At 54.0% G+C, this 17,568-nt stretch overlaps 1 protein-coding gene across 1 annotated transcript in view; it reads right to left on the bottom strand.

The window, feature by feature from the left end:
- Positions 1-12,200, bottom strand: part of RASSF5 (Ras association domain family member 5) — a 28,639-nt gene extending 16,439 nt beyond the window's left edge. The window contains exon 1 of the mRNA XM_034667165.1: positions 11,868-12,200. Within this exon, the coding sequence (XP_034523056.1) occupies positions 11,868-11,987 (120 nt within the window). The 5' untranslated portion in view covers positions 11,988-12,200. The remainder of the gene's footprint in view (positions 1-11,867) is intronic.
- Positions 12,201-17,568: the final 5,368 nt, after the last annotated feature.

The following is a 17,568-nucleotide window of genomic DNA, read 5'->3' as shown; positions in this document are numbered from 1 at the left end:
GTGACACCCACCCATTCTATTGCAACAGCCACAGGGCTTTCCCATTGGGGCATTTTCTTGTGCTCTGGAGATTTCTAGGGCATGCCAAGGTCTTTCTCCAGGCCAGTTCTCCTCACTGGATTTCCAACCAAGTCCCTGTCCCCTCACCCAGCCTCACCTGGGTCAGGCCCCTTTCCGTCTCCCTAACCCCTTACTTTGACTCCAAAACCAGGGATTATACCTTTCCCATCTCTGTGTCCCCAGAGCACCTAGAACAGAGCACTGTGGAGTGAGTCAGGGATGACGGCGGGCAGGGTGACGGAGTGGGTCCCAAGACCCCGTCCCAGGCTCCAGTCTCTCTGAAGGCTGGATGCTGCTCTTTCAGAACCAATTTGAAGAGGATTCCACTGTAAATCATATGTCTGACAAAGGACCACTATCCAGAATATATAAAGAACACCAGCAACCCAACAACAACAACAGCAAAAAGACCCAGTTTTAAAAATGGACAAAAGACTGGAATAGACATTTCTCCAAAGATAAACACATGGCCAATAAGCACACAGAAAGAGGCTCAACATCACTCATCATTAGGGAAATGCAAATCAAAACCACAGTGAGATACCCCTCATACTTTATTAGGATGGCCAGCACCAAAAACAAAAAATAGCAGGCGTTAGCAAGATCGTGGAGAAAACTGGAACCCTGGGCATTGCTGGTGGGAATGTGAAATGGTGAAGCCACCTGTCCACGGACTGGCAAGACCTCGAAAGACTAAATAGAAAGAATCACCAGATTATCCAGCGAGGCTACATCTGGGTTGATGTCTACAAGAAGTAAGAATGAAGACTCAAACAGGCATTTGCACACTCCTGCTGACAGCAGCATTCTTCCCAATAACCGATGGATGGATAGATAAACAAAGTGTGGTGTAGACAGGTGATGGAATATTATTCACCCATAAAAAAGAAGGAAATTGTGGCACATGTTACATGGATGATCACACTAACCGAAATAAGCCAGGCACAAAAGGACAGATACTGTATGATTCTAATTGTAGGAGGTTCCTCGAGGCGTCAAATTCCCAGGGGCAGGAAGTAGGTTGGGCTGGCTGTGGGGAGAGGGCGATGGGGAGCTGCTGGCTAACGGGGACAGAGCTTCAGGCGGGGAAGATGGAAACATGCTGGAGATAGGGGTGCGACTGGCTGCACAACACTGTCAATGTATTTAAACCACGGCACTCTACACTTCAAAATGGTTACAACGGTAAAGTTTATGTGATGTATGTTTCATCACAATTAAAAAAAAAAAAAGAGGATTCCAAGGGCAAGGGCACCTGGATGCCTCATAGACCGTTAGTTTCATCTGGTTCCCATGAAGTTGGGAGTGTGCCTTACTTTCTGTCTTCCAAGCAAGTGAGCAGTCAATCCCACTTGCAAGCAAGGTGACCCCCTCATCCTGAAGGGGCGGGCGCCTTTCCTGGGCCCTGGCCACTCTCCTGCACACTCTAAGAAAGGCTCGAGGCTAGGACACTAGCTCTATGGCGAGGTGAGGGTCTTAGAGCTCCCCAGGGGACTTTCCAGAGAGGGGCTCAGGCACACAGAAGCCTGGGCTCAGAGATCTAGAAGGGGCCTTGAGATGGACTGGCCCAGGCACCCCCATTCTGGAGCAACCGGAGTTGTGAGGTGACTCCAGGCATGGGGACTCCCCAACCTGCCTCAGATGCTCTCCCTCCAGCGCGTCATGGCTGGCCACAGTCAAGGAGCTATGACTGGCTTTCCAACTTCATATACCGCTAGGGAAATGGATGCGTCCGCAAAAGAAAGATCTGGGGAAACACTTCTTTCTTTCTGTGTCTTCTTTCTTCTGTGGGCCCCAGAGCCATGGCCTACTCTCAAAGTCATCAAGCTGGGAGCTGGGAACAGGCTTGCCTTCAGGGCCATCCATCCCCACCCCCAGACTGCATCCTCCCTCTCACGCACTGGACCTCCCTGCACGAGAACACTCTGAGAAAGGCTGACAATCCATGTGCTCCAAGAGCACAGAGTCAAAGCCAGCAGCATCACGAGGCCATTGGCGGGGAGGCTTTCAAAACGCAGCTCGTGTGTGTGCTCTAATTATAGGGCCTCTCCTGGGCTGCCGGGGTCGTGGGTGCCCTGGCTGCGACAGCCTCCTCTCCCGCCACGAGCCGGCTTCAGCTCGGCAGGAGCTCCCTGCAGCGCAGGGCACTCAGCAACGGGCGATTCAGATGATTCAGCCATGGAGAGTGGCACGGGGGAGCCAGTACCTGGGGCCCAGCACAGCCATGCTGCCCACCCTTGCTGGGACTTGTGCCAGCAGCCAGGACACCGGCCTGCGCTGCCCCGCGGGAAGGAGAGCAGTCCCTCTTGGCTCCCTCTGCCTGCAGACCCCACCTGTACCCTCGGCTCCACAAGCCGGGTGATGCCCGGTGCTGGGGCCTCTTCACTAGCCCACACATGTCCTCTTGTCACAGTGCTGCCTGCCCGGCGAACCCCACCCCACCCCACTGCCTGGGGACCAACTGGTGACACTGAAATGTGTCTTGGTCAGTCATTATGTAACTCTGAGTCTTCTCGTGTGTGTCCTCTCGCTGTGTCACAAAAGCTCCAGGGCGGGGACATTTGGTTTCCTCCCGCTCCTCAATGGCCTGGCAAAGTGTGCCATCCCCAGAGACGCCCAGATGGATGCTGCCGACATGGGGTTGCATCGGTGGGCTACCTTTGGGCCTCATGGCAGGGGCTTCAGCTAGGAAAATTCTGGAAAGAGCTTTCGGAGAAGCAGTATAGCTTTGGGGCTAGGAGTTCTGGCATCAGACTTGGGCCCAAATCCTGGATCTGCCCCTTCCTACTGCCTGACCCCCTTCCAAGTCTCAGTTTCCCCACCGTTAGATGGAAAGCACAAATGAGTCTGCACCTGTAAAGCTCTTAGAACAATGCCTGCCATACGTCAAGGCCCAATAATTCACTGCCGTCATTATTCATTCTAACCATTTCCAGCAGACCCCTAGCTCCGGCCCTTTCTCTGTTTCGTGAACACAGCTTTATGCTTCCACGTACCCCAATCGTGAACCCCACCTCTCCACATCAAAATTCATCACCCATTTGCATTTCTCAAAATGGCCTTTATTATCCCAGAAGGAGAAAGTGAGGCCTGGAGCAGTGAGCCTGCTTCCTGAGGTACACATAGTGAAGGCTCATGGCGTGGGTTCCCGGGCCCAGTAACGGACTTGCTCAAGGGCCTGAGTCCCCTGAGCAGCACGCCCCCATGCCACACCACCCGGGCCAACAGAAGATGCTCAGACTGCTGGGACCACCAAACCGGGTCTTCACTTGCTCAGAATTAAACTGGGAAATGAAGACAAACAAGAAGTGTGTTGGTTCCTCCCCCTCGACCCTCCCCTCTCCGTGGTGGAAAGGCAGCCAGAAGAAACCTGTCCCAGGAGGCTCTCCTGCCTCCTCACATAGGCCCCTCGTTATGAACCTCCTCTCCCCCCGCCCCCCGCTGCCAGACCCCCCTGGAGGAAGGACCAGGCCAACTCCTGCCAGCAGGTGCCAGGGCCCGGTTGCTTAGTGACCCAGTCCTGCCTGCCCTCACCCTCCAGGGCGAACAGCTGAGCAATCACAGATGGGATGGAGGGAGCCGCTCTATGTTTGGAAAGTTGTCCTTGCATTTTCTGCTCACTCAGCGAGATTTTTCTTTTCAGAGTTACTGGAAAAATCCATTGATTCCGCACCCAGAATCTTAGCAAGCTTCCTTTTAGAACAGTCCGGAGATCAGCTTTCACATACCGCGTGGGCCCTGAGGAGCTTGGCCTGTGCCCTCTGGGGACCCCCTGCTGCCTCCTAGGGCTCTCTTTTTAGAAGGAACCCCAAGCCCACTCCTCCTTTATCACACATGCATCACGCACCTACCATGTACCGAGGACACAATGATGACCAAGATGTGGCCCTGCATCCAGAAAATGACAGCCCACCAAAATGAGGGATAAGAAAGATAGGCTGGCGTTTGGGGCGCACAGTGAAGTGAGTGCAAGCGGAAATGGTCTCCAGACACCCCAGATCCACCAGCTTCCAGCTGTCCTCATGAAGACACACTTTCCCTGCCGTGTGTGAATGTGGAGATTAGCCATGCCTACTGCCTCTCCACGTGTTCCTGCCAACAGAGGACCTGCCTCTCACTCCCTGAGGCAAGGCCAGAGCTCTGAACACCCTGCCCCTGCCTGCCACCCACATCACGGTGGGGGGGGGCCATCCAACACCACTGTTTACACCAGGGGACAGCCAGGCTATGAGAAGGATGATGAGGGGCTCACAGCCTGAAGGCTGATGCCATGGTGATGGAGTCTGGTGCCCTGGATTTCCCCAGACCAGAGCAGGAAAAAGTGACCTGGATTTCAGCACCAGGGAACGGGCTGAATGAGAACCCCTGCTTCCCAGGGCCGCTCACCAGAGTTTGAGACGGGAGGCTGGAGCTCCTTAGGAGCTTTTCAAACTTCACTCTCACCCAAGGTGCCATGTGTGTAGTGGAAAGAACATGGGTTTTGGAGTTGGACAAATGTGGGGTGGGGGCCTCGCCCTTGGCTAACCCTCTTTCGCATATGACCTCATTGAACGTGCCAATCTTTTGGCTTGATGGCAACAGCGATTCTGCCTGTGGGGTCTGCCAGAAGCACTCGGTGCTGGGCTGCTGCCTCCCGATGTTTGCGGCGCCCCATGCCCCACGGAGCAGGGATCCAACCAGTTGGACTCCCACGGCATTGCACCCCGGACAAGGAAGGACTGAAAACCGGGTTGCAGGAGGGTGGAGATAATGAATACAGCTTCCCCTCCCCTGCCTGGGATGGATCACATGCTGGCCCACTTGGAAATAGGGAAACGGCTGCAATGACTCCTACAGTCTCCTCCAGCTCCAGGAGACTACACCTTTCCGAGGTTGAGTTAACGTCTTGCGCCCCTGCCGGTGTGGGCGGCAGCCCCGTCATTATCAGTCTGCTGCCAGCCTGCCCCCAGCACCCCCATACGCTATTCAGACCCAAACCCCTTGATTCTGGGAGCCAGTGCCTCCAGCTTCCTGTCTCAGGAGCTGCAGCCATGTCCTAACAAAAGCCATGTGGCTGCAGGACAGATGCAGCGTCTTCACCAGCATGGGGCGGCCTCTGCTGGGGCGGCCCAAATCCAAATACTTCAGGGATGGGCAGGGAAGCAAGGAGGATCTGTTGCCTAACGCGGCTGGGGGCCGTAAGGTCTGTAAGCGCAGAGACAGAGTTTTATCTATCTGTCCTCCTCACAGCCCATGCTCAGTGCTATGAGAAAGTTAAGAACACATGGTCTGCTTGAGGCCAGGTACTGTAGGGTTTGGGATGGTAGATAAAGAACAGGAACCAAGGGTGGGCTTCGCTCTGGAAGCAGAGGGGAGGCTCTGAGAGCTTTGTGATACCAGCATGATAGGCCCCTGGCAGTCATAAGCAAGGTGCACAAAAGGGGAAGAAACAGGATGGAAGCCAGTTGGGTGACTTCCTAGAGTATATAGGTGAGAGGTGGTGAACACCCAACAGAGGGCAGGGCGGGGGTGGGGGGGCAGAAAGGAGAACCTGGCATCTGCAGCACTGGAGACACACCCACAGTGACAGGCTGGGGGAAGGGAGGAGGAGGAAAGCCCTGAGGCTTCAAAGGTAGGGGACTAGGGGGGTGGGTAGTACAGTGAGAAATCAGTTATGGGCAGAACTATGAGTTGGTTCTGGACATATTAAATTTTAGCCATCTAAGGGGCATGCGAAACCTCTAATAGGTTACAGAAAATTCTGTTCTAGAGCCAGGAAGAGAGGTACGATGGGGACCGTAGGCTGCGAAGTGTTAAGCTAAGCTAAGCGGGGTGGGGGTGGGAGAAGAGAAGAGACGGGATGTCAGGACAGCCCTGTGGATAGAAGTCACAGGCCCTGTGATTCAAGGTTTTCTGCTACTACAGCTCCCTTCTTCCTCTTGGCCCTAGAAATTCAGTGCTCCTGATTCTTGGCAAATTTATCTGGTCCCCTTGTCCCCAGGGAATATGCCAGGCCAGGCCTGGGTCCCCATGCTCTTTATGGGTAGACTGAGGCATCTAGAAGAGGAAACTGAGGCCCTGGAGGAGGACGGGTCTGTGTCCGCCATACAGAAGGATCCCAAAGCCAGAAAGTGCACAGGTGTGGATTACCTGGAGAGATGGAAGCGGAAGAGAGAAGGGAACCCAGGCTCCTAGGCACCCAGGCTGAGCCCAGTGGGGCCACCCTTTCCAGCTTATGGGCTGGGAGCTGGATCCAGAGTCTGAGCTGACACTGTGAGCTAAGAGCTGGAATTCAGGCTTTGCTTCTAGTGCAGGATCTTTCTTCCTTTCTCCTTAAACTGCTTGGGTGGCTGGATATTGTATGTGCCCTAAACTAACTGGAATCGATCCATAGGGAAAAGCCAGCTAAATCAGGATAAATGGTCTAACGTGGCGAAGCAGGAAGGGGTGGTCCGGACGGGAGGCATCTGGGACACAGAGGTGAGGACGTCTTGAGTAAGTCCCAAATAGTCCTAGAGGAGGGGACGCGTTCCAGCCAGGCAGGTCCTCTTCCTGACCCCTCCCTGTGGAAGTCCTGACAGTTTAGAGCCCTGTAGGCAATACCTAAACTCCCCACCGGCTCCACGAAAAGGTGGTGAGAAGGATCTGCTCCCATGCGGAGGAGGGACCCTCAGGGAAGAAAACAGACAGGATTATAGGAGATTTGAGGGTCCTACCGCCAAAGGGTCAGGACCCAGTAAGTCTGAGGTGGGGTCCCTGAGTCTCCATTTTCAAAGTGATCCAGAGAGTGAGTGCTTCTGAGGGAGGGGGCTGGACCCCTTGCAAGGTCCCTGGAGGGTTCACATGCTACAGAGGCACCGAGAAGTGCTGAGCAGGAGAGCATCTGTGCTGAAGGGGCTGCCAGTGTAGCGGGGGAAGACAGGACCTCATCCCAGGAACAGCATATCCTTGGTGACAGACGAAGGAGAGGCACAGAGTCACGGCCCGTCGCCAAGAAAGTATGAGCAGAGCTTCCAAAGGTGGAAGTTAGGCGGCGAGGAGGGGAGGCAGGCTGTGTGGCAGAGCCAGCTAAACGCTCTCACCGCAACCTGCTTCCTCCGCCACCTGGGTTCGCAGCTGTACTTCATCTCCCAACCTCCCCTGTGGTTAGGTGTGGCCACGTGACCCAGTTCTGGCCAATGGCGTGTGGGTGTAAAAAACACCATTTCCGGGCCTGGCCCACAAAAATCTCCCATGTGTTAACTGGAGCCCCCACCTGCCGATGTAACTTGATTGAAAGGGGAAAATAACTGGCTCTTATGTTCCATGAGTGAAAAACGGGGGCTGTTATAAGGTGTAGTCCACCCTGATGACACAGGATGCAAGAGAGAAGACATGGCAACTAAACCCAACCAGCACTTGGACAGAAGTCTGCTTTGGAAACCAGTGCTTGGTGCCGCACTGTTGCACCTGAAGGGGATGCGAGCTGCAGTCTTCCAGGCTTACTGCACACAGGAAAGCCAACACCAGCGAGGGCCAGGGAAGGCAATGGGCGGTGAACTCCACAGGAGGGGGATACAGCCTACAGCTTGAAAGGAAGGCTCTCCTGGGGTTGGGCCGGCATGAAACATCATTTGAGGTTATTCTTGGTCTGTGCAGGCCCCTGAGATGGCACCTAAAAATGTTAAATAGTCCAACATGTCTGAAGAGTCTTATATTATTTCTATTGTTCAAATTTGGAACCGATTTCTTTTTAGTATTCTTTTCTCTCATGCGGAGAAGGGCAGGGGCAGGGACCGAGCGTGAGGCCTAGGTGTGCCTGCTGCTGGGGGAGAGACAGGTATTTCCCTGACGGGTCCCAGGGCCATCAGGGTTGGCTGATGTCCCTTGCGTGCCACAGAGGCCCCGTCCAGGAAGCAGCTGACGGCCAGACAAGTGCAGGAACAGAAACAGAGTGGCTTCTACTCTGACCCCTGAGAGCCCCTTCCTCTTTGCATCTGCCTTGAATTTTTCAAGAATCAATGGTGTCAGCACAGACCAGAGAAAGCCCAAGATAGGAGCTGGAGGGGGGATGGGAGCGTGTTCCACGTGGGCTGAAGGATATTTAAGCACGGGTAGAGTCAACCTTCTGTTCTCCGTATCCACAGAGAAAGCATACGAGAAGGAATATCCAGCAAGCGGTGTTTGGGGATAGACACCAAAAAGAACTTTTAAACAATTAAAGTTGTAAGATTTTGGAACTGATGACAGGAACTCCCTGCTAGCTAAATGTAGAGTCTATGTCCCCTCGACTAGTGTGCCTTATGGAATGGGGCCTGAAGTTGTTGAGAGGACAAGGACCAGAGTTGGTCTGGGGTCACACACTGAGTGAAGAGGACCGAGAAGAGCACGTGACAAGAAGTCCAAGAAGGGTGTTAGTCCTGGCTCTGCCTGACCACACATGTGGTCTGCTGAAGCCTTCCCACCTCTCTGGGCCTCAGTTTCTCCATCTGTAAAGTGAGGAACTAGACCAGACGGATCCCTTTCAGCTCTGACGTTCTGCAAGAAGCAGGCACCATGTGTTCTCAGGGGACCCACCCCGAAGCTCTGGGTGGCTCCACAGTCCTGGGCTCCTGGAGCCTGTCACACACCCAAGGAGAGCTCAGACGCCACATCCCAAACTGCTGCCACTGTGGGCATTGGGGAAACCGATGGGGCGGAAGTTGGCCCCACCCTGGTCAGACCCCAGACAGGAATAAAGAAGCATTTGGCAGGGATGGCCAGAGGGCCTGGCTTCAGGGTCACCAGCCCTGCAAATCGCCACATGCTGCCTTTCTTCGGACTCACGCAGGAGGGTCAGAAGGCAAGGGGTGTACGTTCTAACCTGGCTCCACCCTAAACTTGCTGCGTGACCTTGGACAGCCCCCTGCCCCGCTGGGCTGCAGTATCTTGGACTGGGGTGGCGGGGCACACCTTGCTGAGAGCAGCCCCGGCGACTCCACTGGGGCCTGACTCCCACGCCGCCAGGAGCCCTATCTGGACACGGGAACCCCACAGAAACGTGATCTAAGTGTGCTCGGGCAAGGGGGGAAGGCACCTGCCAGCACGGCCTCGGCCTCCTGAAGCCGCCTGGTGTCCCTGCCGCCTCAGATGAGGCACAGCACCCCCACAGCTGCCACTTTCGGCAAGGGCCCAGGGCGCGGTCCCCCTTCTCTGCTGCCATCCCCCCACCTTCTGGAGCCTCCTTTCTGTGAATGGGGAGGCCTGTCTCACCTCCCAACCTCCCACTCAAGGGGCTGGAGAGGGGGACTCCTTGGAGGCGGGGCCAGTGACAGCTCCCAGGTGGTGGCACTGGGAAGAGCAGCTGGGTCCCCACCCGGCACAGGCTGGCAGATACAGGTTGTTCTGACAAGGCTATTTATAGCCGCAGTCTTGACGTTGCTGGGATGGGGGCCCTGGTCTCTCAGCGACCAGGGAAACACACAAACGCCTTTCCTTGGAGACAGGAAAGAGGAATTCCCTTAGGAGCTCAGAAGTGATCTGTCTTCAGGTAGGCAAAAAGCATCATTGTTAGGGGTCAGAATGGGATGGTGATAGGGCAGCCAGTCTCTCTGGAACCCTCTTCCAGAAGTGGCTGTAAGGGAGAAGACGGAGCTGAAAATGTGATTAAAGGCGGAAGGGCACTTCGAAGGACGAAAGACAGAAACTTTGGATGAAGCTTCCCCAGCTCCCAAGTTGGTCACACTGCCCTTCACCCCCAGGCCTTGCTCCCCGGACAGGGCAGTGCTGAAAGCAAGTCTGGGCTAAGGAGCCCTGCCCTTCGGCCCAGATCTTCTCACCCAGGGGCTCAGCAGAGGCTCAGAGGGCCCATGCCCACCATCCTTTCCCTTCAGGAGCATTCATCCTTATCACCCCATGCAAGGTCCAGCAAATGAGTTTCTTAAAAGGGATTTCTGCCCCCCGACGGCTTCTGTGCTGGGGCAAAATGAGGTAGGGAGACAGGCAGAGGCCTCATGTTAGGGAAAGGATTCAAGAACTAGACAAAGTAAAGAAAGAGCTGATGTGGGCGCTGAACCAGTGGAGTATTTTCAGGAGTGATGCTAAGAAGGAGCGTTGGGAAGCAGGGAGGAGGACAGAAGGCTGTCTGGGCCAAGGAACAAGTCACCCACCATCCCCAACCCCACCCCAGCACATTTTCTTACAAGATATTTCTATCTCTCCCAAGAAATACCAGCACAGCTACCTTTTCATTTGCCAAGCAAAAGAAACCCCAGCCTTGCAGTGCCCTTTCGTCCACGCCATCCTGCCAAAAGCCCACCTTTTGGGACCAAGGGCTCACAGCCTGCCTGGCAGTAAGCACAGCAGCTAAACTCCGTTTTCAAAACAGGAACCACTTCCTCCCCAGGCAGCAGCAAAACCCTACAGAGCAATGGTTTCACCTCAGCTGCATATCAGAATCACCCAGGGAGCTTTTCAGAATCCCGATGCCCAGGCTATATACCCCAAGCCAATTAAGTTAGACTCTCTACTTGTGGGCAGGTACCCACATTTCCTAAAGCTCCCCAGCTAATTCCAATATGCAGCTAAGGTTGCGAACCACCCTTCTAAAGACCCCAGACAGCTGGAGTGCCTGTGGGGTGGGGCTTGGGGGGCCATCCATACAATGAGGCAAGAACCCCAAGAGAGAGCAGGACACCTTCCCTCAGCAGCCATGCTGTTCTGCACGAGCCCTATCTACAGCCCTACCTACTCCTACCCCCTGCCGCCCAGAACCGGCCCTGCTCCGCGGCCTCATGAGGGGGTGCCCCACATGGCAGGTGTGTGTTCCAGGGGCCTGTTTTCGTTGGTTCCTTCAAACACTAATATCAAAACCTTTCCTTTGGTACTTAGGCATCCTTTCACAATTGAAAGGTCCGGTACATTTGTGTGATGTCAGAACCCAGGAAATGCAGGGCCTACGGGCAAAATGAATTATTCACAAAGGAGGCCCCAGAGTCAGGCCTGGGGAAGTTTTTGGTTAACCTGCCCATGTAGGACTGCTTAATTAATGACAAGCCTGCACACACCTGAGAAACTTCACAGCTCACTTCTGTCTACAAACAGTCCCTGTTAGGCAACCTCTCCAAGGACCTGGCTTGGAACCCTCTATCTAAATAATATAACAAATAAACAAACAGAGCTCTGCCACCACTCCCACCAAGGAGGTGGCAGATACGTGACCTGTAGCAACTGGGAGGGTGTGGCCAGGGGACTCAGCCGTGCAGGGTGTCCAGAGTTGTGGTAGGAAACACATACAACCCCCTTTAGGTTACCCCAACCAAGTCTGTAAGTTAGAATGGTAGCAGGACAGGGACTTAGGAGAGAAGGTTTAGTTTGCTTCTAAAAACACCCTGCACTTCTGCAAAGTCACTTAAACTGTGTTTTAAGATGGTTTCTGGCCACTCACAATATGGAAGTTTCAACCTTTGCATGTTTATCCTACTGGGTGCCATCCGCTTTCCACCCAGAGCTTCAAAGCCCAGGTTTGGGGCGGAGGGGGAGTGACACAGAGCAGTTGCCCTGTCACCCTCCCAGGTACAGGTGAGCATGTCACCAGACCCTGAGCCAAGCGCTGTCCCCAAGTCATAGAGAGCCATTTTGAAAAGGTCCGGGGCCAGGAAATACTGAAAAGAGCATTAAAAAGAGAAGAGTGTTTGCTGGTGGTCCTGGAAGGGCTCCAGATCCAACCCTTGGTCCTCTCAGCCGACCAGTTCGAGAGTGTCCCCAAGGCAACTGGCCACCTGCTCAGGTAACACATGGCCTTGCCCGTTAACCGGGGTGACCCCCCCCCCCCGCCGTGAAAGGCTCTTGCATTGGATCATGATGTTTACCTTCAGAGGATGTTTGCTCTGCACATTTCTGAAGAAGGTGGTCTTGGCAGTGAAGAAGCAATCCTCCAGTTCCTCCTCCAGGCTGCAGTACCCACTACTCATGCTGCTGTCCACCGTCATCTAGCCCGGGGCCCCGCGAGGCAGCGGGCGCGCGTGTGTGACCGGCCGGGCTCCCGCGGCGGCCGGGGGAAGGGAGAGGTGGGGGGTGGGGGGGNTCGCGCGCCGCGCTCTCCGGCTCACTCGGCATCTGCGGTTTCGTCCCCTCCGCTCCGCGCGCGGAACGCCATCTCGACACCTCCCCCGCCTGCCCGCGCCTTTCCTGCCCCTCGCCCTGCGCGCAGAGGAGTCGGAAGCCACTTCCTCTCGCAAGGTTCCCCAAAGCCCGGCTCGGCTGTCGCGGCGCCCTTCCCCCTCGCCCGCGCCTCCCCGCCTCCGGGGGTAGGGGGGCTGGATCCCAGGGACAGGTGGACCTGGGGCACTAGAGGTCGGGTTAGGGATGCGGGGAAGGAACAGACCAGGACGCACGCGAGGGCGAAAATTCCCTATGGCCTTTCCTCATCCCTCTGGAAACAGCTCCTTCTCATCACCCGTGGTGGCTCATATTCACGGAGTAGAATTGTGCTCTAAGGTCGTCGGGCGTCTCTCCTCCCTTCCCCCCATCCACCTTCTCATCCACTCTCACCTCCCCCATTCACGAGGACCCCGGTCAATCAGAGTGGTTGGAGAAGGAACCAGAGAAGAAGAAAATCAATATCTGGTCTTCCTGGAGAAGCAGCAATATTTTAACTTGGAAATGCCAAAAGAAACTGCAGGGGCCCCACAAGCAGATGCAAATCATATGCAAAGTTATGGCAACCTGGAGCGCAAGCCTCGCCTTCCACCCACATAGGCGCAGAACGTGGCCCTCAGGAAGGCTCGGGATACCAAAGGCGCCTGCACACCCCACCCAGGTTATTTGTACGTTTTCCTGACAGTCTGGCCAGGAGGGGGTCTTTGCCAGTTCTTGTCATTCCCATCAAAGACGGTTCATGTCCATGTCCCCATCAGACTGGATGAAGGAACATCTTCCTTGACTAGGATCTAGCCCTCCAAGCAATTAGGGTGACACTCCTGTAACTTTTCAGACCATGTTTGTGCAGCAATAGCAGTTAGAGGTACCCCTGTTTGCATAACTCCCGTGCCCAGTCATTTAACTTGCCCAGTGGCCTTGAGGTAGAGATTATTATTCCCATTTTATGGATGAGGAAACTGAAGCTCAGAGACATACAAGGAGGATGTGTGTGCTGGGCCTCAGACCCAGGCCTGTACAACTCCAGGGCCCATGCTCTGAGCCACTGGGATCTACAGTCTCTCTGCAGAAGTGGGACTGTTCTAGTGTGCATTCTGTCATCTTTCACTACAGTGGGGCCTGGAGTCCCAGGAAAGGAAAACAAAGCCTTCAGAGCCTGGCAATGCCAGGGGCACCATGCTCACGGAGTCTGAGGGTCTCTGGCCCCCCGAGTGCCCCAGAGAGTAGCCGAGAAGGGTTATCAGGACTCTATCCAGGTAGGTTTGCGAGGCTTTCTCTGCAGGTCTGAAACATTCCAGTCCCCGGGAAGCACAAGCTGGCCAGAGGGCTAGACTCAACCCCCAGATACCAAGCTGCCAACTCCATTTTAAGCTCTCGTTATTTTTATGAGGAACCCCATCCCTTCCCTACCTTAGCCAAATCTGTCAGTGCTCAGGAAGGTTTCAAACTGCAGCCCAATTTGGCTCCACCCTCCCACACAGTCTTTTTCCCAAAAGCCTGTGAGCGCCTGGCAGGTACGCACATGAGGCAGTTGAGAGCTGCTGCCCTAGCGGGCTGGCCGTCCGGGACTCGGGAGAGCGGTCCACACAGCAGGGAGACAGGAAGTGCAAGTGAGCAGCTGGGGATGAGTGAGCTACCCTGGGAAGTCTGGGGGTAAGAGCTCACATTTTATAGGGTTGAAGAACCTCTGGCCTTGTCTGGAACACTCTTTTCTTGAAATGAGTATTTTAGAGGCTGATTCTTTTTTGGGGGAGGGGGGGTGTCCCCAGAGACAGCAGTTCAGGCAAAGGAATCTGGTATTAGCCCGCCAGTACCTCCCAGTCCAATGCTGGAATGATGAACGCAGCAGAGAGGGGCCATCGGTAGCCTATTGCTTTGTCCAGCCAGCACAGAAACACACTCTTCTTTATAAAAGGAACCTCCTGGCTCCGTGGGAATCCAATACTTAAAAAACCACAGGCCCCAGATTCTTTGTGGCCATACTGTGTCCTTGGAGTCACGCAGGGACCTCTCTCTGCAAAGCCGCCGCAATGCTACATATTCAAAATGCTCAATCTTCAGAGACAGCAGGTAACAACCTCTTTGAACCCCAAGCCAAAGTATCCCAGGAGTCAGCATGTATCTCTCCTTCTGAGCAACACGCCAGCTGCCAGACCTGGTTAGGAAAAGTTCCAAGTGACACTGTGTTCTTTTAGGGTACTGCTCCACGCCATTCCAAATATGAAAAACTGGTGTCTGAATAGGGCTTCTGAAAGCCTTTTTACCATTCACTCCTTAGGCGGCTCTAGAACCTTGAAAGCGGGTTGTTATACCCATTTTACAGATAGGAAAGTGAGTGAAGTAACACATTCCATCCCAGCTCATGCTTTCCACGCTTCTTCCCTCCTAGTTAGTGTCTTTCCCCACCCCGCTCCCCCTGCCAATGACTCCAGGCCTGCAAGGGAGCCACGAGTAAGAAGTCAGCAACACAGAGACTGTGTCCGTGAGGACCTTGGGACTAGAAGAAATGTGCAAAGATCAAATACAATACAATAAGTTGGCCAGCCTCCAGGAGGAAGTCCAGACTGAGGCTCCAGGGGCCCTAAGAGAGGAAGACTGAATTCCATTCAGTGTCTGATGACCTCGTCAGCACCTCTTCCCTATGAATAATCACCAGCACTGAGAACCTGGGAGAGGGGGCGAAGGGGCAGAGGACGCAGGAGCCTCAGCGATAGCCTTTGAGCCTCTGGCGGTGGGCACACAAAGAATAGGGGCTGAGCCCAGGAAGAGGTGTCCGGACCTCAGGCTGCAGCCTCCAGAGCCTTAAATGCAAGGCATCGTGCCGGGGCTCAGAAAGCCCCACTGAAATGGTGAAATGGGTGATTTTCTTGGCTCAAAATTTCAGATGATGAAAGACACTATTTTCAGCTTTCTTCCTTTCTCAGATGTGATCCTGACATGTGCCCAGATGCCCTCGTTTGATCCACCGCGTGGTTCTGTGTGTTCCAGAAAAGCTGTATCACAAGGCTGGGAGTAAGGAGCTGCTGTTCTAGCCCAGCTCCGACTCCAGCTTGATATGGCATCTGGAGCAGCTTTGCACCCCAAGATTCCTCAGCTGTCCAGTGAAGGTGGCAGGGTGGGGGTCAGACGTGGGGCCTTGTGGCCTACCAACGTACTCAGAGGCTGAAAACCAGGGTGAGGGGCCACGCGCCCGCTGAAACAGGGTTTGAAATCATTCTTAGCCGGTACGTGCAGGCCCTGTACCGCGAACTCTGTGTGCACCGTTTCATTTAATCCCCACAACGAACTGACGAGGAAGCTACAGTTATTATCTCTGTTTTGCAGAGAGGAAAAGGAGGTTCAGGCACGTTAAGCAATTTGCGCATAGTCCTACATGCGAGTTAATGGTGGTGCCCAATCAACCCTGATGGTCTGACTCCAGAACCAAGTTCTGGAACATTCTGTAGTAGTACAGGTTATTTACCCCTGTGATTGCTCTCATAATACCTTCCTGCCTGAAATCAAAGGCCGTCACAAACCAGGTAGGAACTACTTTCCCAGTCTGCCTATGCCCCTGTGTTCCCTTTAGCCTGTTGGGATTTTCCAGGATCCACCATCGACTGTCTTCTTGTCCTGCCCCCCTCCCCCTCCCCATTAGCCTAGTCTGACGTCTGCCAATAGTAACAACTGTACCTCCCGGACTCATGCCTCAGAATTCTCTCCCTCCCAGGTAGCTCCAGATGGGTACCTGCCCCAGCGCACCGAGTACTCAGCACTCCCCTTTGAAGCCTCGCTGGCAACAAGTCCAGAATTGAGCTCATTATGCCCTGCCTCCCCCTCCACCTTCTGCTTCACGGTTAGTAGTTCCTAGCTCAAAGAATACCACGAAGGTAGATTGCTGCAAAGCCTTGTAGTAGTTTCCTTTGTTTCCATCTCAGCCTTCTCCAAACTCCCCGCCCCCTTGTTGCCAAAGTCACTCTTCTATACTAAGATCAGGGATGTTCTATCATAAAACCTTCTATTCAAATTTCAACTAACAGCTATTGAATAACTATTACTGTGTTGTATTATATTATTACTACGTGTCCAGCTCTCATTGCTTATTCTTTCAGCCCTTCATTTAAGAGATATTTACCGGGCAGCTTCTACATGGCAAGTACTAGACTACAAGTTCAAATTCAGGCCTGAATAAGACGTAAGTCTCTGCCTCTCACCACGCACATTCTAGTAGAACAGCATGAAATAAGAAGTTATGTAAGAGTTGCCAAGCTCGGGGCGCCTGGGTGGCTCAGTCGTTAAGCGTCTGCCTTCGGCCCAGGGTGTAATCCCACCGTTCTGGGATCGAGCCCCGCATCAGACTCCTCCGCTAGGAGCCTGCTTCTTCCTCTCCCACTCCCCCTGCTTGTGTTCCCTCTCTCACTGGCTCTCTCTCTCTCCGTCAAGTAAATAAATAAAATCTTTAAAAAAAAAAAAAGTTGCCAAGCTCTTAGACTTTCCCAATCTCACTGGATCGGCACAACCCTGCAAGGAGGTTTTTTGCAGATGAGTAAACTGAGGCTCAGAATGGTACATTTAACCAAGGTCACAGAGCAAGTACGTGGTAGGATCTGATTTCAAACCCAGACACCCCCCCCATGTCTGACAGCTTTCCATCACAATTGTTGTCCTTCGTCCAACAACTCCCCCGTGCCTGCAGTGATGTTCCAAACTCCGGAGCAGGTCCTCAAGGCCCTTCAAGGCCCTTCCCAACCCGTGACGGCCAGCAGTTCATTCATACCCACTTCCAGCCACAAGGCAATCTCCCTCCTTCAGCTGCACAGAATTTGATTCATGTTCCCAGCAGCTGCCCTGCCCTCTTGTGGTTTGTTTTGCTGTTTTCTCCGCCTGTCAAAACCCTCAAGTCCTCCCCTCTTCCTGACATGTATTCACCAGACCACCCCCACCTTCCCCATGCTTTTCAGAGGCGACCTTTCCCAGATGTCCTTTCGGGGGAGTTGAACCTTAAGAATTCCATTCTCCATCCCGAGACCAGCATTTTACAGCATTAAACCAGCTGTGCGGAGCCAAGGTCTCAATTTCTCCCCAGACGACTTCCTGTCATAAAAGGTAAGCGGCTACACACCACGTAGGTTAGACTCACAGGAGATTCACTTTCTCGCTGGTTCTAGCCCACACAGCACTTCTGTTGCTTGGCTGCTAGGCTAACAGCGCTTCCACTTACGAGCACTGAATGCAGTGAAATTAGCCCAGACCAAGAGGCACGTGTCCTGAAGAGCTCCTGCCAGGTCTGACTCAAGCACGGGGAGTCTACCTTCTAACTGTCCTCCTCTAATCAGACTAGAGAATCACAACAGATGTTTCTGACCAACATCCCCATCCCTCATCTGCCCCTCTCCAGGCAAGACCAGTTAGCCAGGGCGGTGTGAGGGTGAG

Source organism: Ailuropoda melanoleuca, chromosome 8 (genome assembly GCF_002007445.2).
Source record: "Ailuropoda melanoleuca isolate Jingjing chromosome 8, ASM200744v2, whole genome shotgun sequence".
NCBI lineage: Eukaryota > Metazoa > Chordata > Mammalia > Carnivora > Ursidae > Ailuropoda > Ailuropoda melanoleuca.
The sequence above is the reverse complement of the archived record's forward strand: the minus strand, read 5'-3'. Positions and strand labels throughout refer to the sequence as shown.